At 41.7% G+C, this 26,739-nt stretch overlaps 2 protein-coding genes across 3 annotated transcripts in view; one reads left to right on the top strand and one right to left on the bottom strand.

The window, feature by feature from the left end:
• Positions 1-1,994: 1,994 nt before the first annotated feature.
• LOC123745354 (nuclear pore complex protein Nup93) overlaps positions 1,995-26,739 on the top strand; it is a 68,638-nt gene continuing 43,893 nt past the window's right edge. The window contains exons 1-2 of one of the 2 annotated variants that reach the window (XM_045725841.2): positions 1,995-2,144; positions 3,830-4,013. In XM_045725841.2, the coding sequence (XP_045581797.1) occupies positions 3,838-4,013 (176 nt within the window). In that variant the 5' untranslated portion in view covers positions 1,995-2,144; positions 3,830-3,837. Of the gene's footprint in view, positions 2,145-3,829; positions 4,014-7,748; positions 7,799-26,739 lie in introns of those variants that run through there. The other variant, XM_045725842.2, reaches the window with a different exon arrangement.
• LOC123745357 (uncharacterized) lies at positions 23,669-26,515 on the bottom strand. The gene is made up of 3 exons (XM_045725844.2): positions 25,890-26,515; positions 25,616-25,724; positions 23,669-25,192 (listed from the first exon to the last, which is right to left on the bottom strand). Exons 1-3 carry the CDS (start codon positions 26,399-26,401, stop codon positions 25,076-25,078), a joined length of 738 nt encoding a protein of 245 aa, XP_045581800.1. The 5' UTR covers positions 26,402-26,515; the 3' UTR covers positions 23,669-25,075.

The following is a 26,739-nucleotide window of genomic DNA, read 5'->3' on the forward strand; positions in this document are numbered from 1 at the left end:
CCAGATGGAGTCACCCTGCATCCATGGAGGGAAGGTAAACAGGTCGTATGAGACTACACGTGTGCATCTACATTGGCTGATACCTATCTATGTTACAGCACAGTTGTGAGAGGTGGGGCAGCCACCTTCAGGGAGACCCCAGAAAACCAACAAGTACAGAGACCTAGAGCATTGTTACAGGTTCGTGCCGATAGGCTCTGAGACTCTGGGCACCTGGGGTAAATGTGCACTTAAGTTATTAAAGGAGGTGGGCGAGGAACTCATTGGGAAAACTAAAGACTCACGAGCGGCCAGTTTCTTGTTCCAGCATCTCAGTGTCGCAGTTCAGAGGGGAAATGCGTGCTGCATCCTGGGTACGCACCCAACCTCCGAGGAGCTGGACGAGGTCTTCGAACACCGATTGTTATATTGTTATATATATGTGTGTGTGTTCTCTGTAGCATTGCTATATATATATATATATATATATATATATATATATATATATATATATATATATATATATATATATATATATATATATATATATATGTCGTACCTAGTAGCCAGAACGCACTTCTCAGCCTACTATGCAAGGCCCGATTTGCCTAATAAGCCACGTTTTCATGAATTAATTGTTTTTCGACTACCTAACCTACCTAACCTAACCTAACCTAACTTTTTCGGCTACCTAACCTATAAAGATAGGTTAGGTTAGGTTAGGTAGGGTTGGTTAGGTTCGGTCATATATCTACGTTAATTTTAACTCCAATAAAAAAAAATTACCTCATACATAATGAAATGGGTAGCTTTATCATTTGATAAGAAAAAAATTAGAGAAAATATATTAATTCATGAAAACTTGGCTTATTAGGCAAATCGGGCCTTGCATAGTAGGCTGAGAAGTGCGTTCTGGCTACTAGGTACGACATATATATATATATATATATATATATATATATATATATATATATATATATATATATATATATATATATATATATATATATATATATATATGTATATATATATATATATATATATATATATATATATATATATATATATATATATATATATATATATATATACATATATATATATATATATATATATATATATACACATACATACTAGGGAGGGAGTACCACCTCTGGCTGGAAGAAGGGGACCCTTAGCCCTGGAGGAAATCACACATAACGCATTAGAGTGGATATTTAGGTCCCTTACAATACAGTTTCTGTGTGATTTTCTCCTACCATCCACTTCCTTTTGTCTTTTTTGTTTGTTATTAGATATTTACAGGTTACAAGATTTACATTGATTGAACAATAGGATTTAAAGGTTATGGATCTCTTGGAGCTCCTCCGCTTCCGGTCAGGAAACGAGGACGCAACAGGCGTTTTCCCTCTGGACCGAGGCGCTGAAACAGGAAACTGGCAGCCCTTGGGTCTCTTGTGATGTCAATGAGCTTGAAACCCAATTCTTTGAGGTATCCCAAGGCACTCCCACCCCAGGGGCCATGCATCTCAGTCGCTAGGGGAACATAGCAAAAGTGATTCCATGCACCCGCCAAACCCCCTGTTTATGAATGAAAACCGGTTTACATACGACTCATAACTGTTGACGTTCGAACACTTCCGGAACAAGTGCTTCACTGACGAATTTTGTTCGAACCACAATGCTGTAAATGCTTCATGCACCCACATACTACAAATACAAATAATCGCCAACAGAACCTAAACACCTAACCTAACCTATGCCTATATATATGCACAATATGCTAATACATATTGTAGGCATATATACATATAGGCAGTATATATAGTTATACATACATATGCATATTACAATACATATAGGCAGTATACACAGGCAGTACAGGTCGAACCCGGTAGTACATATACTGATGAACATCGCTTGCCCTTAACCTAAACCTATATAACCCTTCATATTGATTTAGGATAACGGCATAGTGCTGTGTATTACTATAAAATTGATTACTTATTACAATATAACTGCATGTGGCGGCGTGAGAAGAGAGCCATCGCCTCAGTCCCGCGGGTGTAAACAAGTCAAACTTGGAGGTGTTGTGTTGGTGCAATAATTCTGTGCCTGCCGCGTGTCTTCACCACTTCTCTCACAGTTGCTGCACACTCACATTGGTAGGTTATGTGCACACCTGACTCTTGTGTACAAGTGCGCCTTAACTACTATTTACTTCGAATTCTTTGTTACTGTATGAGTTTTCAGATGTGTATGTGTTACTCTAGTTTAATACTATTTTGGCATTTCCGTATTAATGTAATTTTGTGGAGTACGTTAACGAATTGTTCAATATCTGGAAGCTCGTCTCATTACCTTGCATTTATTTGTATATATGTATATCTGTTGACGTAAAGGGGCCGGCCGGTGAGACTTCACTTCACAGGACTTCAAAGGATTTCACAGTTTCCTGGGTCGGTCTACCCATCACGATGAACAAATCGATGTTACCCATCACGATATTGAGTTAGTTAAATGCTATTTGCTAAATATAGATACTCTTAAAACTTTCCTCCATTTTGCACCCGCAAGTTAACGTAAATTCCAAGGGTTGACACATGTTAATCTTCTTTGATGAGCTGTTCACTTGAGACAGTTAAGCAAGTCCCAGCTGTGTCTGGGTACAAGTGACAGGATGAACAACTCGGTGATTTCTCTTCTTGTTGGGGAGTGCTGTACATGCTGCTATGGCAGTGTCCACTTGCATGATGAGTGGCACTGCCCAATGAGCTCAACCTATGGGGCAAAATATGAACAACATTTAAAATTTACCCATGTTGTCCCTAGATTGAGTTGTGGAATGCAGAGTAGCTGGCCTGTATTGGGCTTGAAGCTCAAATGTGTGTTGTCCAAAAGATAATGAACTTGTGGAACATCTTGCCTGCAAAAGTTATAAAAAGGGTCACAATTAAAAATATACCTGGATGAACTAATGAGGAAGCATGAAGAGGTCCATCACATGCCACTGGCTGCCTATTCCTGCCATAGTTTGTTAAATATATTTCCTAATTATAATAATAATTATTATTATGTTCAGGTAAAAGTACATACATTCAAAATAAGTTGCAAATAGAATGTTGGATTTCTAGATAGAGCTAGTACATACTATGCCTAACATAACTAATACGCACAGCGTTTCGGGCAAGAGATGTTTCGGAAAATGTTTAATGGTTGTCATTGGAAAAGGGACCATATCAAAGGAAGCCTAGTATATGCATTAGTAATTCAAAAGTTTTAATGATTAAAAAATTAATACCTGTAAAATGAAGACACCAAAAAAAAGAAATTGCTCTCTCCCTTCCCCGACCAAAATAAAACAATACTGGTTGTATTTTTATGTATATGTATGTATAAGAGGTCTTATATTCTTATATAATATTTAAAATATATTTCTTGGGAACAAGTATAGACTAGTTTTTGTGTTGAACCACATTGCCTAAATGAAAATGAAAAGAACATTCTTTATTTAAATATAAAGATTTTAATTTATTTTTAATGGCACAACTCAAAAGAGCATGTCTTTTGTACTAGAACTAATAAAAACACTAATGTTAAATTTGTAATGCATTTTTGACCTGTGGTAATGACGGCCAAAATGAAAATGATCTTGACGAAAGGGCTAAATGATACTCGTGTACAGTACTTATTAATACCACATCATAGCGACTTTATTGCTGTGTCTGCTGTACTACTGTAGTTTAGTAGGCATGGCTGATTGTCTCTTTCCCTCCATGTAGTTATCTGTATGTTGTGCTATTCTGGGTAGAAAAAAATTAGATTTAAATTGGCATTAATTGTTTTCTAGATACCAAGATGGGCAGTCGTAGCTTGCAGGAGCTTCTGCAACAGGCAGAGCAACTGGCCAGTAACTTGAATGGTGGTGGTGAGCTTCCACGTGTTGATCGCTCCCTCCAGCAAATTCTACACACTGGCCAGCAGTTATGGTCTAGAGCCTCGGCCCAGGCATCTACCGCCAATGATGCACAAGCGTAAGTACACTGATTTTTAGAGTAAATTGTTTTTTTATATAGTAGAAACCATTTAATACCTGTATCCAAAGTTTGAGAGCCATAAAGTGATGTAAACATACGTCATAGTATGAATGCTATGTTGACTGGCATACTGCTAACAGCAGTACTGACTGATCAGGTAAATCCCTGGAAAACCTCTGTAGTACAGTGTGTGTGTGTGTTTTCATTGCATGAAGGCAATCAAGAATGGTATTCTCGGGACGGCATCTTTCAAGATATAAAGAGGGTGATGTAATAAGTGTTCCCCTAATTGTTTTCGCAACTAGGTTGTTGTTGTGCTTGTTAGATTAAGAATTCAATACCTTGTAACATATCAGAAATTGGAGAAAGGGAAGATAACTAATAGTGAGGAAGAGTGGTCAGGAGAAAGGGCAAGTGAAAGAATGAATGAATGAATTTAGAATGAAAGAACATGGGAGGATAAGGAAAGTAGAAAGTGCTGCCACCATCCATTCAAGAGTTAATTATACGACAAGGAATGGAACTTTTCTTCAACACTATTATTTGATGTTATCATGTATGAACTGTAAGCACATAATTGTATAGTAAATAATTTTACCTCATCTTCTTCAGTAAGTACAATTCAGAGTGCTCTCCACTAGCTTTCACTATCCAAGATCTAGGGATCAGAAATAAAGATCATTTAAAAAGTAAGTTAATCATTTATATACAGTATTTACTATTACTATATGGGTATCATAATTCAACCATTTAACTTGATGTTCAAATGTCAACATTAATTCAGAATTAGTCACCACAAAAGAAATCAGCAAATATGGCTGACTGCCCCTGAAAATCACACCCCACTTAAATAAGAAAACTCTATATACATCAACCTTACAAGTTCACTCTCCAAAGCCTGAGTATAAAATGGTACAGACAGACAGACGGGTAGGGGGGGGGGGTATGGAAGACACAGTTCCTGGAACAGGGATGTTCCGTCAGCACTGGATTTAATATTCACCAGGAAAGAAGAGATTTTTGACATCCAGTACCTTCCTCCCTTGGGAAAGAGTGATCATGTCCTGATGGATATTAAATATGCTTTGAGATAAAATCTAGAAGAAAATGGGGACATCGAAACTGTTGTTAAACTTCATTTCAAGAGAAGGCACTATGGGGAACTTAAAACATTTTTTAATGAGTGTAATTGGACAGACTTGTTGCTAGGCAAGGAAGTAAATGAGATGTATGCCAAATTTTGCAAAATATATGATGAAGGCACACACATTCATACCAAAACAAATGCAGGACCAGAAAACAGGATTGGTTCAACAGAAATTGCGAGAGGGCCAGAGACCAAAAGGCACAAAAATGGAATTAATATAGGAAGAGGCTAAACCTCCAAACATGCCAGCGATACAAAGATGTGAGAAACAACTACACGGCAGTGAGGAGAGAGGCAGAAAGACATTTTGAAAAAGATAGTGGACAAATGTAAAACAGAACCGGGCCTATTCTATAAATTCATAAACAACAAATTGCAGGTAAAGGATAATATTCAGAGGTTGAAACTGGGGAAACAAATTCACGGAAAATAAAAAGGAAATGTGTAAAACATTAAACGAAAAGTTCCAAAGTGTGTTTGTACAAAATGAAATCTTCAGGGAACCAGACACAATTAGAATTCCAGAGAACAACATAGAGAAAATAGAGGTATCTAGAGACAAAGTGGAAAAAACTCAAGGAGCTAATTAAAAAACAAAGCAGTTGGCCCAGATGGAGTTTCACCATGGGTTCTGAGAGAATGTGCACCCAAACTCAGCATTCTACTTCAACTGATTTTTCAGGCATCCCTGTGTACAGGAGTCGTAGCAGATGTGTGGAAAGAGGCAAACATAGTTCCAATCTACAAAAGTAGCAGCAGGGAACACCGCCTCAATTATAGACCTATATCACTGACAAGTGTAATAGTAAAAAGATTGGAAAAAATAATTAAAATTAAATGGGTAGAACACCTGGAGAAAAAAGATACAACAGACAGACAGACAGTATGGTTTTAGATCGGGAAGATCCTGCGTAACAAATTTACTCGGTTTCTATGATCGAGCCCTAGAGATTTTGCAGGAAAACGATGGTTGCGATTACTACACTTGGGTAATTAATGTACTGTGTATGTATGTGCATATAATATATATATACTGTATATAATATATGTGTATATATGTATATTTAGAGATAAAGATAGAGATAGATAGATGGAGATAGAGAGATAGATGGAGATAGAGATAGAGTTATAGAGAGAAAGATATATAGAGATATATAGATAGATATACAGTATATAGATATATAGATATAGATAGATATAAAGAGATATATATATATAGATTATATATAATAATCTTTCTATCTCTCTCGCTATCTTTCTATCTCTCTCTCTCGCTATCTTTCTATCTCTCTTTCTCTCTCATCTCTCTTTCTCTCTCTCTCATTCATACCTATTTACTGTTAGGTGAACAATGGTACCACTGTGAAAAAAACTCTGCCCCATTGGTTTCTGGCTCTGCCAGGGATTGAACCCAGGACTGCAACCCCAGAGCATTGTACACTCAGCTGGCAGGACATGTGTGTGACTACATAAGTTTAGTTAAGGATGAGAGCTACACTCGTGGTGTCCCGTCTTCCCAGTAATCTGTCGTATAACGCTTTAAAACGACTAATGGTTTTGGCCTCCACCACCTTCTCACTTAGTTCGTTCCAACCATCTAACACTGTTTGCAAAAGAAAATTTTTATTATTTTTTTGGCACCTCTGTTTTCTTAGCTTGAATCTGTGTCCTCTTGTATGTGAAGTTGCTGGTTTCATGAATTCCTCTGTCAATTTGGTCTATTCCTGTTAGTATTTTTTAAGTGGTGATCATATCACCTCTCTTGCATCGTCTAGTTTTGGCATGTTTAACGCCTCTAGTCTCTCCTTGTAACTTGTTTTTTTCAGTTTCAGAAGCCATTTTGTAACATGCCGCTGCACCTTTTCTAGTTTATTTGTGTGCTTCTTGAGATTTGGCCACTATACAATTGCTGCATATTCCAATTTTGGTGTCACAAAAGTCATGAACAGTTTCTTTAGTATTTCACCATCCATATATAATTTAAAGCAAGTCTGAAGTTGGAAAGCAACACATGCGCTTCTTTCACAATATTCTCTGTGTTCCTGTGGTGACAGCTTGCAATTCAAAACAACCCCTAGGTCTTTATTAGAGTTCTGTAATTCCTTTCTACATCATTTTCAAGTCGTGTATGAGAGGAATGTGTGTGTGTTTTCTTGTTTTCGTTGCGTGCTTGCTCGGACCCTTTACTTGGCCTCGGCACCAGGAAAAGATAACCAAAATGATAAGCAAGAACTCATGCTCTAGTTGAATGTGGCTGGTTGGTTATGTCGTCTAGTTTATGACTGTTGATTAGTTTGTTGGGGCGGTGTTTTGATTGATTTTGTGGTGTATTCAATGGCTGTTGAATATTTTGTATAAGAGTGCTGTCACCAGAAAGTTCTCAATAATTAACTGGTGACATGTTGATTTAAAGAAAATGTATAGTGGGTTAGAAAGTATTTGGAGAAAGTTTTGATGTAGGAGGAGTGGCAGGAAGATAAACACGATCATTGATGGGCTGGAAAGGCAAGTCACAGGACAGAGAGTAACACGTGAGCAATATCAATGAACTCTGGCTGAAAGCTGTGTGTTGCAAGAAAATGAAATTATTGGCAGATTGAATGGGTTTGGGTCCGAAGTTGATTGAGTTTGGGTGGTAGGTAGAATTAAATTACTTGGTAGATAATCACATGGGTTAGTGGGATACTATGCACCTAGCCAAATAAATGTGTAAAATAATTTTGCTGTAGATATTATTTTGTTTAAGGGGTCATAATCCAAAAATCTCAAACTTGCTCAAACTCTCAACTATTTTATTTGCATAATCTGCATGATAATTGCACCAACTTTTCCATATGGATCAACATCATAACATGAACACAAAAAATATAATTTTATTTGTTTATAAATTGCCAATTGTAAATTTTCAAAATCTTAAAAAAAAATCTTAATGTCACAATTTGTTTTATATTAATTATGGTCTAAGAATGACATATGATCATTTTCCATTGTTTGATTTAAGTTTGGGAGTATTGTTTACTGTAAAACACAATTGTCACTGTGGCCTTAAAAAAAAAGTGGCAAATTTAGACGCAAAAAATTTATAACCCCAAAATTTATTGGTTAATGAATAAATACAGAACAGTACCTTTAGAACAAATAACTTTGCATACACCTGTAATATGTAAAAATGGTGAGGATCGATCAGAAACATATTTTGTTTTAGGGTCTCAAAAGTTGAAAATTTTGTTTCGAAGGAAATTGAAGATAAAGCTCACGACGGTGGATATGGTCGTTCTACATTATAGAATTCCTTGTAAGTTTTAATAAACATTGCTTGACATTCGTACTCGAATATGTGAAAGTTGTAGTTCAATATGTTGAAATGAAGTAAAAAAAAAAAAAATACCATTATACAAACACAAAAATATGGGGATAGGGATAATGGGTTTGGGATTACACACATATATATTTCAGAAACTTTAAAGCCCATATATATATATACAGTATATATATGTGATCAGGCCCTCATCTGGCCCCCATTCAGCAAAACAACAAAGAGACAAAGAGAATAGAATTTGAAATCTGTAAATAACTCTCATAAAAAAAAGAGAAAGTCACAAGTTCTGGCACCTGTGGCTGATTCACATGTTGATCAGTTTTATTCTAATTTTACATCCTTAGTGATGGGTATGCATTCTCTAAGATTTAGAATCCACAACAAAATCGGCTGAAAAACAAAGATGGAAAAAAATAAATTGATTGACAGCTTCTTGTACAAAGGGACATAAAAAAATATTGGCATTGGACAATGTATTTATATAATATATAATAAAATACAGCAAAATAATGTGAAATTACTTATTATCTGTGAAATTTGACCTCCAGGTGGCACTCACAAATACTAGAAGGCACCAGCCGCATATCCACTTTGTTGACCTTCCTTACTACTACTGTTCTTTTCCTTTTTGTGCTTCGGACAGGTGCTTGCATCTCTTTATCTCAGCATTATCCCAGAGTTCCAGTAAATAGGTGTTATTGTTATTATCAGTACTGGTTGTGGCCCGCCGTGCACGGATTTATTACAGTACAGTATTAAAAAAATGGTGTATAAAATCCATTTCTTGACATACTGGGATGAAATTTTCATGACTGAAGCAAAGTAATGTGAGATTTGTTAAATATTTGTCAATATAGAGTACAGTATTTCTATTTTTGACAAATATTTTTTGGATTCTGACCCCTTAAGTAACTTGATTGTAATTGCACAAATAGGATGACTTGACTCAGAGTAATTTTTTTTTTTATATTATTATTAATTCTACTCAGACACTTGCCACACCCAAGGCACCTTGCTCACTCCTGGCTCTTAATGCGATAACACCTCGTGCATGGAGAGAGGAAAACAGTGTAGTCATTGTAAAATCCTTTATGAATATTAACTGAACTGTATGATTGAGCACATAATGGCTTGGTCATTACTTTGGCATAGTACATTGTAACTCTTGTTGTTTGAGGAGTTGATATCTTCATATAACCCAAATTGTGTCGCAACAGTGCCTGGATATCTGGTAGATGGCAATTTTCCTTCTCCAACAGATGTAAACCCATGACTTGACTTCAGGAAGATGTACAGTACCATAATTGATAAGATAGCATGGTTGATGTGGCTCCAGCATTGCTCAAGAGTTGGTCGAGAGTAATAAGGGTTGGTGGTGGGAAGGGGAAATTGGTGGAGAGGAAGAGTAAGAAATGGTGTGGGAAGGTGGGTTGACTGGTGAGAAACACTTGCATCATGATGAATGAAGTCAGTGATGGTATAAAAAGCTAGGCTAAATTAAAACAACTAAAGTACTCTAAAATATATTGCATTCTTCTGAAGTTACTTTCAAAAGTTACTTTTTATACTAAAAATGAATTAAAGAACAACCGTAAAACTATTTTTAGTAATTTGACATTTTTTATAAATGAAGTACAAATGATTGTAGATGATAAATGGTACATGTGTGGGGAAGCAGCATGACAATCAAGAGGGAAGTTGGTGTGCATTATGAGGTACAGCCATAAAGGTAGCTGTGTAGACATTCAGAGTATGGGATGACATTTGAGCAACAAGTAGTAATAGAAATGAGTGAAACGAGTAAAGGGCAGGTCAGCTATCACATTGGGTAGATTATCTCAAAGGATATATATAACAATGCAAATGATGATAATATTAATACTGTATTCTTGAGAAAATTTGCAAGGGTCATGAGGAGGATTCGAACCTGCACACTGGGTACTCCCAAGCACATGCCTTAAACCACTGGACAATGATATGCTGAAAAGCAGCGATGCATCATGTTAATGTAATTCCTTTGTGCATTTGAAGAGAATATTCGGGATTGTACTCCTATTCTACAACAATGTATGCAGATAATGTGTGAAACCCTAATTTGGCACGAGCTGGATGGCTTGGGGCCCCTTATATTACTTTTTAGCATATTGTGGGCCAGTGGTTTAAGGCGTGTACTTGGGAGTACCCACTGTGCAGGTTCGAATTCTCCTCGTGTCTCCTACAGATTTTCTCATTGATACATCACAGTGATGTGATTTCTTTGTGTATTCATATTAATAGCAATACAAATGTGTGTATCTGTATACTGTACTGTATATTGTACAGGTTAAAAAATGGTGCAATATGTTTGGTGTTTATCAATATTTCAAAGTAATTGCCAAATAAATGGAGCTTTATGCCTAGGGTGTAAACCAATAATAAAACCAGTCGGCAATAACAACAATAACACATTAAAAAAGAATAGTGGTATTTGTTGCATTGTCTCTTCTCTTTGCCTTGTGCTCTTTCATCTTCAGGCTTGGCAATTTTCCTTCTTTAAAATTACAAAAATGAGAGAATTTAATGAGTGGTGCTTTTGGTTTGATTACTACACACACTGCGAGTGCATGCACAGTGTGTTCGTGTGCACGTGTGTAGATTCTCTTTTTGTACCAGCAATGCTAAGTTGCTTGCTTCAGATTGAAGGATAGAATATTTACAAAGCAACTCGTTCTTGGGTCGGGAGTTAACACTACAGAGTGAGATGGGTTATGTCCCCGATTTTGTTCCGAGTATTTGTGAACTGGTTAGGTTTCGATGAAAAGTCAGCGAGGATACAGTTAGATGTACCGTTAACTAGCTTGCATTGAATTCTAAACTAACGCTTTTCAGAAAGATTAAGACTTGAGATCACCGAGTTGGGAAGCAGTACAATAACCATTTCACCATTCATGCGCGAGTGGTTATTATTCGGTGTCGGGCAGTCAGTTTATCATTTTGGATATAAAATAGCATCTAATACAGCATCAGTAAGGTCTCGGGGAAGGCAAATCCTGCTTGTCTAATCTAATAGAATTCTACAACAGGATAACAAAGATGAGGCAAAAAGAGAGAAGGATGGGTGGACTGCCTCTAACATTCAATACTTCATGGGGGGGGGGGAAAAGTGTTTAACAGTGGGAGGGAGGGAGAAAATTATCGGGGAATGCGCCGTGCCGTTACAACTATATAGCACTTGGAAGGAGTCAGGATAAGGATTAGGGATGAGACGTGGGAAGGAATGGTGCCCAATCACTTGGACGGTCGGGGATTGAATGCCGATCTGCATGAAGTGAGACCGTCTGCTCTACCGTCCAGCCCAACTGACAGTATGAGAGAAACTATAATGGAAAACGGTAAATAGGGAAGTCCTCTAAAATTAAATTGCATGCAGCTTCCATATTCAGAAATAGAAAAGAGACCTAGGAATAGGTAGACCCACCAGAATATCTAACCATATTTTTAGCAAAGCTTAAAAAAAAAATGAGGAATTATAAGTATATTGGATACAAGAGATCAGTGTTTAGACTTAGGTTGGCACTGTTACTCTAAAGTCAATAGGCCTAGAAATAAAATGTATGTTAAAAATGTATGTTAAAAATGTATGTTAAAAATGTATGTTAAAAATGTATGTTAAAAATGTATGTTAAAAATGTATGTTAAAAATGTATGTTAAAAATGTATGTTAAAAATGTACGTTTTGGCAATTGATATTATTCATATTCCAGTGCCTAACATGTTTCACCAGCTTCATGCAGATGTGTGCTGAAAAACAATTTAGCAGGTAGCACGGCTAATTGTTATTTTTGCTTCATTTACATTTAAATATTTGCTGTTCCGCTCCTATGTTTAATAAATATATGATTACAAGACATGACAGGATAATACGGTATATGGAAGAATACCTTTGGCATGTGGGCAGTATGTAAATTATTCAATGGGGAGAAGTGGATGTTGTTTAAAAAACATAAAAACATTTAAATAGGCACCCGGCAGCAAAATGTGTGGGACCCAGGAGCTAGAGCCCAGGCCCAACAAACAGGTAAGAATATGCCATTTACTGCCAGTGATTTCCTCCCAAAACAAGGTCACTAGATATAGTGGCCATGAGGTGCGTACTGGTGAAACTAAGACCATATATTAGTGTGTTTAAACAGTTGCACAGTACAGTATATATAACATATATACAGTACTGGTATGTCATGAACTTGGTCTTCTACAGTACTCTATGCCTTAGAATTCACTCATTTTCAGCTGGCTGCAGGACGTTAAATGTAGAATAATAGAAACTTACGGCACCATCAGTGTGGAGATATCACGATAACGGGTAGACTTATTTTCGTAAGTGGTGGAGGAAACTCTTGACAATATTGATAAGAGTGTAGAGGTAGTGATAACCTGAGGAAGCCCCTTGTCCTGGTAAACACAACTCAGGTGAACCTACCACCTGATGAATAGAGGGGCTAAGGTGAACCTACCACCTGATGAAGAGAGGGGCTCAGGTGAACCTACCACCTGATGAAGAGAGGGGCTCAGGTGAACCTACCACCTGATGAACAGAGGGGCTCAGGTGAACCTATCACCTGATGAACAGAGGGGCTCAGGTGAACCTATCACCTGATGAGCAGAGGGGCTCAGGTGAACCTACCACCTGATGAACAGAGGGGCTCAGGTGAACCTATCACCTGATGAACAGAGGGGCTCAGGTGAACCTACCACCTGATGAGCAGAGGGGCTCAGGTGAACCTACCACCTGATGAACAGAGGGGCTCAGGTGAACCTATCACCTGATGAACAGAGGGGCTCAGGTGAACCTACCACCTGATGAGCAGAGGGGCTCAGGTGAACCTACCACCTGATGAGCAGAGGGGCTCGGGTGAACCTACCACCTGATGAGCAGAGGGGCTCGGGTGAACCTATCACCTGATGAACAGAGGGGCTCGGGTGAACCTATCACCTGATGAGCAGAGGGGCTCAGGTGAACCTATCACCTGATGAGCAGAGGGGCTCGGGTGAACCTACCACCTGATGAAGAGAGGGGCTCAGGTTCACCTATCTCCTGATGAGCAGAGGGGCTCAGGTGAACCTATCACCTGATGAAGAGAGGGGCTCAGGTGAACCTATCACCTGATGAGCAGAGGGGCTCAGGTGAACCTATCACCTGATGAGCAGAGGGGCTCAGGTGAACCTATCACCTGATGAGCAGAGGGGCTCAGGTGAACCTATCACCTGATGAGCAGAGGGGCTCGGGTGAACCTATCACCTGATGAGCAGAGGGGCTCGGGTGAACCTATCACCTGATGAGCAGAGGGGCTCAGGTGAACCTATCACCTGATGAGCAGAGGGGCTCGGGTGAACCTATCACCTGATGAGCAGAGGGGCTCGGGTGAACCTATCACCTGATGAGCAGAGGGGCTCGGGTGAACCTATCACCTGATGAGCAGAGGGGCTCAGGTGAACCTATCACCTGATGAGCAGAGGGGCTCGGGTGAACCTATCACCTGATGAGCAGAGGGGCTCGGGTGAACCTACCACCTGATGAAGAGAGGGGCGGGCATCTGGTAGGGAGGCCTACTCTTCTCGCCCCTCTGTTTCGCCCTTCCATACACACTCTGTCCATCTTCTGTGCCTGTTATATATACGGTAGCCAGTGTTGAAATACAGTAGTGTGTGTGTTGGCTAGTGTTGCAGTGGTTCCTTTATATCCTGGTTAGTGTTGCAGTGGTGGCCAAAATTTAAACTAGTGTTTCTCTAAATTGACCGAGACTGTTGGGGGTGGTGTTATGAGGTCTCGTATACCATAAGTTGTGATTAGTATGTGTGTGTGATTGCAACATGCAAACGTGATTTGGGTGATAATGGCTTTTGCCAGCCACGCCCTGACAAGTGTAGTTCACAAGTGATAGTTCACAGTATTGTTTCTACTGCATGTGTGGGAATGCAAAGTCAGGAGGAAAACAACGTTGTAGGATTCAGCCCTTTATGGTAGGTGGGAGATGCCCTAGATGCTGTGTACTCGCGGGGGTTGAGCTCTGGCTCTTTGGTCCCGCCTCTCAACTGAGAATTGTATTGTGTGCACACACAGCACAACTGTGTGTATTTGTGACTTTGTTTGAACGTACCTCTTCCTGAATTTGGACTTGGGCCATGTTTTGTCAGTACAAGTACCAACATTGTTAGCTACAAGTACTTTATGGCTCGACACTCCCTGGCTACACCTGCGGTCATTTGCACAAATTAAAATAGATTGACTAATTTGTAGTTTTCCACTGTATTGTGAATGCATCACATTGACAGCACTAGCTGTTTTTGTATATATATAACATGAAACGTATATCGTACACGCCTGTCGCCTCCTCCTCCTTGTCCTTAAGTGGAATGGTAGTAAGGGGGAGAGTAGGCACGTGCTAGTTACTTAAGATATTAAGAGTCCTTGAGTCAGAGGCGGGGGCGTAACACCTGAGCCTTGGGTTATCTGTTTCCTGTGGGATGAACATAGAGCTGTGGTTGTTGATGTATATACTGTGTGTGTTAGTTGGCAGAGGTGCTGTGCCAGCATCTTTCTTAGTGTTGGCATAGACTAGGGTAGCGTCACAGTACTGTGTGCCCTAGTGTGTTAAATAAAGGAACCCGACCATTTAGTACACCACCCAGTGGGCACGATGGTCAAGATCATCGTCGGGTCAACTAGGAATCAACCTCATCAACTTGAGGTTAATTTTCCGGTGAGTAAAGTTGATGAGGTTCATTCCTGGTTGGTCCGGCGATGATCTTGGCTATTGTGCCCACTGGGTGGTGATGCTATGTTAATATTAAGTAATTTTGGTGTAGGTAGTGGTGGTATTACAGGTAGTGGTGGTATTACAGGTAGTGGTGGTATTACAGGTAGTGGTGGTATTACAGGTAGTGGTGGTATTACAGGTAGTGCTGGTATTACAGGTAGTGGTGGTATTACAGGTAGTGCTGGTATTACAGGTAGTGGTGGTATTACAGGTAGTGCTGGTATTACAGGTAGTGGTGGTAGTACAGGTAGTGGTGGTAGTACAGGTAGTGGTGGTATTACAGGTAGTGCTGGTATTACAGGTAGTGGTGGTAGTACAGGTAGTGGTGGTATTACAGGTAGTGGTGGTATTACAGGTAGTGGTGGTATTACAGGTAGTGGTGGTAGTACAGGTAGTGGTGGTAGTACAGGTAGTGGTGGTAGTACAGGTAGTGGTGGTAGTACAGGTAGTGGTGGTATTACAGGTAGTGGTGGTAGTACAGGTAGTGGTGGTATTACAGGTAGTGGTGGTATTACAGGTAGTGGTGGTAGTACAGGTAGTGGTGGTAGTACAGGTAGTGGTGGTATTACAGGTAGTGGTGGTATTACAGGTAGTGGTGGTAGTACAGGTAGTGGTGGTATTACAGGTAGTGGTGGTATTACAGGTAGTGGTGGTATTACAGGTAGTGGTGGTAGTACAGGTAGTGGTGGTAGTACAGGTAGTGGTGGTAGTACAGGTAGTGGTGGTATTACAGGTAGTGGTGGTAGTACAGGTAGTGGTGGTATTACAGGTAGTGGTGGTAGTACAGGTAGTGGTGGTATTACAGGTAGTGGTGGTATTACAGGTAGTGGTGGTAGTACAGGTAGTGGTGGTATTACAGGTAGTGGTGGTAGTACAGGTAGTGGTGGTATTACAGGTAGTGGTGGTATTACAGGTAGTGGTGGTATTACAGGTAGTGGTGGTATTACAGGTAGTGGTGGTAGTACAGGTAGTGGTGGTAGTACAGGTAGTGGTGGTAGTACAGGTAGTGGTGGTATTACAGGTAGTGGTGGTAGTACAGGTAGTGGTGGTAGTACAGGTAGTGGTGGTATTACAGGTAGTGGTGGTATTACAGGTAGTGGTGGTATTACAGGTAGTGGTGGTAGTACAGGTAGTGGTGGTAGTACAGGTAGTGGTGGTATTACACAATAAAGTAAAGTGGGTGGTAAGAGAGTTGACAGCGGGTGAAAATAAAGGAAAACCCCTGAAAGATGAGCAGATGTAAAGAGCGTGGCGGGCTGGAGGTGCGCACACACATCCCCAGGTCATCTTACAAGGAGATTAACATCTTGGTTCACCCTGTATTTACTCCAGACATTAATGGCAGTTCAAGTCAAGTACGTTAATGAGACAATAAAATGTACCCAGCCCGTCCTCCAAAAATGGGGAGGTAAATGTAACAGCCTCATAAGTGCAATTATGTACTATGTATGAAAGTCCGGAATTGTACTTATTTAAACTTAGTATTAAATCGTACTGTTAAATATATTGTGAATATTTGAGTTTACTTGAAAAGCTGAATAGAAAACTACGACCTAACCTAACCGTCTTAGTTTTTGAAGATAAGCATTTTATTGCTTTTTAATTACAATTACTACTTAACCTATAGCTATATTGATATTACAGTTTCATAAAACAAAACTAAAATATGTCGATAAATTGTAAAGTAACTCAGGATATTTTCAAATTTTGTATAAAATCGCCATTGTTTGATAAAACTGAAAAAAATTCATGCTATTTAAAACTTGTGTAGAGCGAACTGAACTTTAAAACTTCATCGTAAAATTCTGAGTGTCTTAACAGAAAACGAGGAGAATTAAATGGGGAGGTAAATGTAACAGCCCCATAAGTGCAATTATGTACTATGTATGACAGGAAACGTACTTATTACACTTAGTATTAAAACGTAGTGTCAGTTCGGAGGATGGGTTGCAACACATCACAACGGGATAGAGTAGCTTGGGCTATTTCTTCCCTCCTCTACTTCAAGTCCCTCAAGGGACGCACAAATCCAGTCAGTACAAATCCACAAATTACAGTAAAAGAATCACAATCATCATTGCAGGTTAATGTAGCAAATACAACATACAGTTGTGTTACACTACTGCAGCAAAATGCTTGTAGTTCCTAAGTGTTCCGTCTTTCATGCCATTATCTCGCATCCCAACAATTTGATGTGGTACTCTAATTATTAATGGGAGTCCTGTTGCGTCTGGCCACAACCTCACAGGATGAGTCTAACCGGGGGAGGGGAGGGGGGGGGGTGTACATGAGGCTCTAGCGGTGTGTTCACTCACAGGATGAGTGACTTGGCCCTCCAAAAAACTCGTCTTTCAAAGCATAATTACACCAAAATAAAGGCAGGCGACCTATCTGGCTTAAGACACACAGGTTGAAACACTGAAGGTTGTCTGGATGTACACACACACACACACACACACACTTACACACACACTTACACACACACTTACACACACACACACACACTTACACACACACACACACACTTACACACACACTTACACACACACACACACTTACACACACACTTACACACACACACTTACACACACACACACACACACACACACACACACACACACACACACACACACACACACACGCACACACACACACAGAGCACAGGCCCCAGCATGGAGCCCGTACCTTGTCAAGCACAAGACGAAGCTGGAAAAAGTCCAAAGGTATGCCACTAGACTAGTCCCAGAACTAAGAGGCATGAGTTACGAGGAAAGGCTGCGGGAAATGCACCTTACGACACTGGAAGACAGAAGAGTAAGGGGAGACATGATCACAACCTACAAAATCCTCAGAGGAATCGACCGGGTAAACAAGGATAAACTATTCAACACTGGTGGGACGCGAACAAGGGGACACAGGTGGAAACTGAGTACCCACATGAGCCACAGAGACGTTAGAAGGAACTTTTTCAGTGTCATAGTAGTTAACGGATGGAATGCATTAGGCAGTGATGTGGTGGAGGCCGACTCCATACACAGTTTTAAATGTAGATATGATAGAGCCCAGTAGGCTCAGGAATCTGTACACCAGCTGATTGACAGTTGAGAGGCGGGACCAAAGAGCCAAAGCTCAACCCCCGCAAGCACAAATAGGTGAGTACAAATAGGTGAGTACACACACACACACACACACACACACACACACACACATACATACACACACACACACACACACACACACACAACACGCACAAGGGGACACAGGTGGAAACTGAGTGCCCAAATGAGCCACAGAGATATTAGAAAGAACTTTTTTTAGTGTCAGAGTGGTTGACAAATGGAATGCATTAGGAAGTGATGTGGTGGAGGCTGACTCCATACACAGTTTCAAGTGTAGATATGATAGAGCCCAGTAGGCTCAGGAATCTGTACACCTGTTGATTGACGGTTGAGAGGCGGGACCAAAGAGCCAGAGCTCAACCCCCGCAAACACAACTAGGTGAGTACACACACACACACACACACACACACACACACACACACACACACACACACACACACACACAGGTAAATGTATTTTTATTTTTATTGTCTTTATTTTATATATACAAAAGTTGTTACATTGTTGTACAGCCACTAGCACACACAGCGCTTCAGGCAGGTCCTTAATGCTATGTTCCCCGCAATACGACCCGCCAAGTAGTTTAACAACCAAGTACCCATTTTACTGTTGGGTAAACAGAGGCTACAGTTAAGGATTGGCGCCCAGTCAATCCTTCCTGGCCAGGATATGAACCCAGGCCAAAGCGCTCGCGGAACGCCAGGCGAGTGTGTTAACCAGTAGACCACGGGGACTGCTAATGTAGTTACCAAGAGCGGGAGAGAGCCTGTGTGGGGCCTTTGGCCGCAGTGTCCAAGAGTGGTGTTGGTTCCACGTAGTTAACGTTGAGTCACCTTTGTTGACGTTGATATTGCTCTTGGATATTGCTCCCACTGGGGGTGAGGGGAGGGGGTGATGGGGGGGGGGGCGGTGTGAGGGGTGTAGTGATGGGGGGGGGGGAGGGGTGAGGGGACGGGATGAGGACCAAGTTCATGGTGTTTGGTCTTGGCAATACAGTATTCTTTGTTGTGTGAAGGTTACAAGGTTGCCGCGTGTGTGACGTGTAACAGTCTCGTCATGCCATCCTCCGGCGACTCTGCCAAAGATTATTTCCATATGACTTGTTTGGAATGTTTGTTTACGTACGTTGTGGGCAAGCTTATATACACAAAAATAATAAGTAGAGAAATGTATCAAATAATATACATGGAAGGTACTGGAGGGCCAGGTGCCAACTTTGCACAGTAGACTAACAACATACTGGAGCGAAATATACGGAAGGACATGCAGAATAGTACAGTGAGGCGTAGAGGCGCCATAGGCACAATCAGAAAACACTGAATATCAGGGGTCCTTCCAGCAATCATTAGAAATATTGCCAGAACAAAGGTGGATATCTTCAAGATACACTTAGACACGTTCTTGTCAGAAGTGGCGGACCAACCGGGTTGCACTGTCACCTGAAATTGAAATAAGTTTTTTTGAGGTAAAATACACACAAAGGGATGAGGTAGCTGAAGCTATTCTCACCCCGTTCAGTACATCGTGTTAATACATACATAGACACACATCACAAACAATAAACATATTACCAAACATTCTGAGAGATAAACATATACATTTGAGTGTCACCTTGTTTAGTCCTTGTTGCTAAGGATGTTTACCATCTTCCCATTTAATGCCGTAGTCTCGGTGTTTTCACACCTTTCACTTTGTCAGCAGTCACTGGCAGGCCACACCTGGAGTACTTAACTAATGACTTACTACGAGGCCGGGCTCCATGTATCTGTAGTGGACGGTTATGGCTTCCTTTAACGTCTCCTTAATCATTAGTATATTTAATTTTCCATCATGCAGCTTTATTCTGTAACATGACTAGGGTCAGTAAATGACGGTTAAATAAGGAACACAAACGAAGGATGTTATCTGCCGTAGACAACTAGACCAACGTATATGACTAAATACAGAAAAACATTTAAATGGGGTACTGCTGGTAGGTTACTTAGAGATCACAAACCTAACTTTATCACCCCAAATATTGCTGACGTTCATACTGTGCTAATTGACTCTCAAAGACAGTAACAAGGCAATTAGCAAGTGTGATCTGATTTAGGGAAACAAGGCACTTACTGCTTATATATCAAGAACTTTGGTATGTTTCACTAGTACAAAATCCTCAGAGCTCTCCCTGTTAATTCTGCGGCGACGCCGAAAGTCAATAAGCCCCGCCTCGTCTCTATAGAGCCAGTCATAAGCTGTCTGTCTGTCTGGCCTCCTTATCATGGACTAGCTAATCCCAGTCTGGTCTTGATCAATGTTCACGTCAGCGTTTGCTTGAAAATCCTTCTGGAATGTGGTATCCAGAAGTGGGTATTTATATAACCTGGCTTATCTGTTCCTGTTCTACACATATGGAGAACCAGAATGTGTTCATAAATGTTCTTCAAATTATTTCATAAAGTTGTATATTTAATAGCAGGTAAGATTGGTAAATAATTAGCGGCAGAATAGTCATTGTTAGATCTAAGGCGTTTATACGGCATGAATATTGTTTACCCATATAGTCTTATTTTTATTGGACTCTTATACTCTTTATCGTATATTATTATGTACTTATTTTGTATTGGCGTCAGTAATTATTCTGTCTATCTTCTCTTCTTCCTCCATTTCCCAATATTGTTCCTTCTCCCTCTCCTTGTTCTTTTTTGTCTTTACTTCTTCCCACTAGGTCCAAGGTTCTGTTCATGCGGTAAGACAGAAACGTTTGAGCAACGTTTCCTTTAACTTGATGCCAATGTTCACCTAACTGTAAATAGGTGACCGGGAGTTAGGCAACTGTTGTGGGTTGCATCTTGGGGAGGTGAATAGCCTAGGGAAGAGAAGAAGAAACCTTGAGAAGAAAAAATCCACAAGGGCCATGAGGAGGATTCGAACCTGCGTCCGGGAGCATCCGCAACGTTACCTTGAGAAGTGTAACATGGTCCCTTCGCCCGACTGTGGGCAACTTTAAGGTGAACCATATAGGGACAATATTAGTGGGTGAAGCAGTGAATGATGGGAGTGTGGCAACTTGGGCCAGGGTCGGACGAGTTCACTTATCGGGTATTACTGCCATGTCTTACTTGTGGTGTCCAGGACGGAGCAGCTCTCGTCTAGCAGAGTGGTGCTGTGGAGATAAGTGATTGATAAGGAAAGCCATCAAGTGTCACCAGGTGTCGGGTCACTGGGGAGAGAGAGGGTGTGCGTGCACGCACGCACACCCTCTACCCTGCCACCCCCACCTCTGTCTTTTGCCAGTTGTATCACGCTCCGTGCTCATTTTATGGACTTGTACACACTCCGTGCTCACATTTTAAGCTGTTACACAACATGTTTATAAATATATCTGAATTTTCCTCATGTCAAGACGCTGTGCACCATACTGGTCCAACACTTGAGAAAAGCAACAAAGTCTTGCTCTAAACACATCTTGGCTAAGAAGAACGTAACTACGTGTGTTTTGCAGTATTATTTGACCTCTCGAGACTTAAGATGGTGGTGACACTTCATAGTATCTGGCAGAGACTATACCGGTCCCTATATAGAGCCAGGAGGCTTCCCCAGTCTTCACTGTTCTAGGGACGAGACCGAGGCTTTGGCTCCGTCTCCACACATGTTGAGGACCTGGATTGTACCTGGACCTGTGATCAGTTTTCTTCACTTATTGGTGAACATACAGTTCACAGTGTGAAGGGTGCTTCAGAGTCCAGTGGGGCAATTTTGATTCCCCCCCCCCCCTACACACACACACACATGGGAAAATGGAATGCACTTCAGGAACAGGTTGTGGAAGCAAATACTATTCATAAATTTAAAACCAGGTATGATAGGGAAATGGGACAGGAGTCATTGCTGTAAACAACCGATGCTCGAAAGGCGGGATCCAAGAGTCAATGCTCGATCCTGCAGACACAACTAGGTGAGTACACACACACACACACACACACACACACACACACACACACACACACACACACACACACACACACACACACACACACACACACACACAGGTGAGGCGCGTCCAGCCACTCAAGTAGGTTGGGTGTGGTCAAACTGAAGACTGAAATCCCAAATCAATTCATTATGGTGACCCCCAACCTGGGAGGTGAGATCTCTCTACTAACCTGTCCCGGGGGGGGGGGGTTTAGTAGTAAGATCTCATCTGTCGGTCAAGGTTGGGGCGTCACCATTATGAATTAATTTGGGATTTCAGTCATTAGTTTGTTTGAGGGTTTCCCTGGTGGCCTTTTAGCTCAGGTTTTGCTGTTCGGGTTTATACAATGCTATGCATTTTAATATTAATGCCAGAGTTAACAGTTTCCCCAATTAGCCTCCCTTGTTTTCAGGAGGTGGGGAGATTAAGGAATTCATTGATAATTTGTGTTTGTCTATTGAGGAAGCGCTGTTCTTGTTCCAATTTGCATTTGTCCTTAAAATGGTATGTTATTAATCAAACATTTCAAGTGCCACTCTTCCCATCTCATTGATGCACTGGCTTAGCTTTGTTACTTGGGTCTTCCATCACGGTTTTTAGTTACTACTTTTTTTTGTAATTTCCAGAAATTCGGAAGTCGGAATCCTTTTATAATGGTACCAGATGGGCCGTCATTACTCTATAATGTGCGTGACTGTCCACTGGTACTTGTACACCCACCACCCATGTACTCAACTACCTCCACCTCCCCCCCTCCACACCATCTGAAAGTGTTTACTGAAAATACCGATTTACTTCAATATATCGCAATGTAAAGAAAACATTACATCATGACCTTCAGTAGTTTCTGGGATGATTTGTGAAGTTTGTCTGGCCAGTCTGCCACTGCTCTGCTCGAACATGTTACAAAGTTCTTCCATCAATTATACGATAGTTATTGCTGTATTCGGTTTTAGACATATACCGAATCTTTTATTCTCAAACAATATTGGTGTTCAGATTTCAGCAGAACAGTTGTTTTTATTATGTAATATTCATATGATGCTTTGGGCTATTGGTTCAAAGCCACTTGGACTCGACGGTCTCGCTTCATGCAGGTCTGGGTTCAATCCCCGCCCGTCCAAGTGGTTGGGCACCATTCCTCCCCCCCGTCCTATCCCAAATGCTTATCCTGACCCACCTTCCTAGAGCTATATGGTGGTAATGGCTTGCCGCTTTCTCCTGTTACGATGGCTTAGTGGAGGGAGGTCCTGGCACGTGTTGAATTCTAGCCAGAGTTAGGTGTGCTCTTGAAGGTTGAGGGAGAACAATATATTTGTATGAATATTTATTGAAATATAAAATTGGTAAAAAAACATACAAAATAAGAATGTATTAACAAAGCTACAATGATGTAGATAAATTATGATGTAAGACATAATGTTTAATAACAAATACCCTGAGATAAGAGGTGTAGAGATGAGTGGTGCAGGTGGGAGTGTGCACCACCTGGTGAGTGTAGTGTGCACGTATGGTGCAGGTGGGAGTGTAGTGTGCACGTATGGTGCAGGTGGGAGTGTAGTGTGCACGTATGGTGCAGGTGGGAGTGTAGTGTGCACGTATGGTGCAGGTGGGAGTGTAGTGTGCACGTATGGTGCAGGTGGGAGTGTAGTGTGCACGTATGGTGCAGGTGGGAGTGTAGTGTGCACGTATGGTGCAGGTGGGAGTGTAGTGTGCACGTATGGTGCAGGTGGGAGTGTAGTGTGCACGTATGGTGCAGGTGGGAGTGTAGTGTGCACGTATGGTGCAGGTGGGAGTGTAGTGTGCACGTATGGTGCAGGTGGGAGTGTAGTGTGCACGTATGGTGCAGGTGGGAGTGTAGTGTGCACGTATGGTGCAGGTGGGAGTGTAGTGTGTGTATGGTGCGCCTAGATCATCCAACAAGGCCCACACCGATGACATGGGTGCCTTCCGTGACACCTAAATTCTCAAGTGTTCTGAAAGTGCTCTTGTATATCATACACAACTGCCTAGCATACAAAATATAACTATTGATGAAACTACAGGTTGTCCTATACGAGACGACTGCTACTTACATCCAACTAAACTCACTATTATAAACCGCTTAACACACGTGCGAAAAACACACCAGTAATTACACACGTATTACGTCGTCCAGGAATGTGTTCCACTAAACTAACAACACTTGATGATAGCAATCACTTGATGATAGCAATGTTGAGCCGTTGTCGAAGTGTCGAGGCTTGTGCTTCTCCTCTTGGCCTTGTATCCCACGGCTTTTTGCACATCATCAACCAAAAATATAAAAAAACGTAAGATTTCTTCATTTAAGGCGATTACAAGCCAGTGTTGTGTAAGAGAGTATTGGTTTTAATCAAAGCTGGAGTGGATGGTTATCGTGGGCGTTTACCAAGGTTACTGCGTCATGGCAGTTGGTGTAACGTCTCTCCCTCCACCCTAGACAACCTCGCCCTCTGCTTCCTCCTCACTCACAGAAACAATGCAGAGTAGAAATATATGTGGCTGACGGGAACAGGGGAGTTGTGGCCGTCTGGAGGAGTGGCAAGAGCAGTAGAGAGGCGAGGTGCGTGACGGAGCCGTCTGGAGGAGTGACAGGAGCAGTAGAGAGGCGAGGTGGGTGACGGAGCCGTCTGGAGGAGTAACAGGAGCAGTAGAGGTGTGAGGGAGCCATCTGGATGTTGTGGAGGCGAGGTTGAGAGTCTAGAAGCAGGCGGGAGAGGGGGCGTGGGAGGGCAGTGCTGGGGAGTGGTGTCGACACTTGTCCAGCTGTTGCAGGATGGCCGCCAGCTTGGACGCCAGCAGAGTTACATACTCTTCCTGCAAACAAGGAGAAATTGGTTGTATAATACAGACGAATGTAGCTCAGAATTCAACATCAATCTTGTCTTTCAAGGTTTACATTTTAAGGAGTAGCATTGACCCAATGATGGTCGAACAGCACAAGAGCAGATGATTGAGCCGGCGAGTACAAGTAGGTGGGTACAGGGACAGTATGGTGAGGGTGGAGACATTTGTGCGAGAGGTTGGGGTGGGGAGGATTGACTGATTGATGAAGATTAAGCCACCCAAAAGGTGGCACGGGCATGAATAACCCTTAAGGGGAGGAAGGGAGGATGGCAAAGCTTCCAGTGTGGTGTTGACGCTGTAGACTAAAACCCCACAAGTTCTGGAGATGTTTGGTGAGTGGGGGTGACGGAGAGGTGTAGAGGTAGACGCTGGTCATATCATGTGTGGTCTTACCTGAGACTTGGCTGCTCGGAACACCTGGTCCTCCAGACTGACGATGTGTTGTTGGATTTCGTATACTTTGTGGACGTCGCCTCTGCTACCGACTAGTAGCTGTTCAATTCTGTAAAGACACATCATCTTGGTAAATGTCACCTCTAACTTATTGATAGCACTAATGTCGATTCTTAAGAGTGCAAGACAGACTATCCCAAAAGTGTGTTGAATAGTTGTTGGCACACTGTCTATTGCTTTTGTAAATAGTGATTGGGAGTTGGGGTGTACTTACATGTAGTGAACAACTCTTCTTCTGTAGTAGAGTGGGATGAGTGGGAGTGTAGAGTGGTGTAGGGAGGGTTGTGGAGGCGGGGAGGGCGGCCCCGGCCTCAACCCTCTGCTGCTCCAGGTCAGCTGGTCGCTACCACAGCCCGCCGGCGGGGGCGTAATGGCTCGCTCTCCAGGTGAAGTGAGCGACGTGTGCTGATACACTTCCACATCTGTGCCCTGACTGTAGTCAAGTCCAGTGCAGGGCGGCGTGTGTCTCTGGCCACTGGCTGGGTCAGGGTGAGCCTCCAGCCTTGAACTGCAGGCCACACTGTGGTTGCAGTTTCTGAACATACACCGATGACGTAGAATTCTTCTGTTGCTGTGATCTCGTTTATTAGTGAGTTGGTCGGCAGTGTCCATATTATGATACTTAAGGTTCACAGTGTCACCACAGCGTGTTCCCAGAGGTAGATCTCCTCCACCGACCGCTGGTGTGTCAGCCACTCTTGGTGACTCAACATCTTTAAGCTGCATGTCGAGGAACACACAACACTTAACAAGACACTTTGAGTTAGGCAGAGTCTGGTAGAGTGCTCGTCAAGCTGCGTCCGCACACAGCCAGGGTGTGATGGGTACTGACGGCTGGCCACCTCATTACTCCCGTCTACGAAAACCAGCGCATGCGCATTTACCGATTTGAACGCTATCTTTTATTACGTTCTATGTTACATATCTGTGATTTCTGCTGCTGCGTGCGTGCGTACGTTCGTACGTGCATGCTTATCTACTTGCCTAACAGTTTAAAGAATCTGGCTTAAGCTCCTGGACTCCGCCTTATCAATTGTCGGTCGTCTAATGCAATGACTCCTGAC

The sequence above is a fragment of the Procambarus clarkii genome, chromosome 44 (assembly GCF_040958095.1).
Source record: "Procambarus clarkii isolate CNS0578487 chromosome 44, FALCON_Pclarkii_2.0, whole genome shotgun sequence".
NCBI lineage: Eukaryota > Metazoa > Arthropoda > Malacostraca > Decapoda > Cambaridae > Procambarus > Procambarus clarkii.

What these genes read in the sequence shown, in the direction of transcription:
- LOC123745357 (XM_045725844.2), bottom strand. Translation starts at nt 26,401, where the DNA reads ATGCAGCTTAAAGATGTTGAGTCACCAAGAGTGGCTGACACACCAGCG. An exon ending in AGAAGAGTTGTTCACTACAT is followed by an intron (nt 25,725 to 25,889) that starts GTAAGTACACCC and finishes GTGTCTTTACAG; the next exon opens with AATTGAACAGCTACTAGTCG. An exon ending in TCCGAGCAGCCAAGTCTCAG is followed by an intron (nt 25,193 to 25,615) that starts GTAAGACCACAC and finishes CCTTGTTTGCAG; the next exon opens with GAAGAGTATGTAACTCTGCT.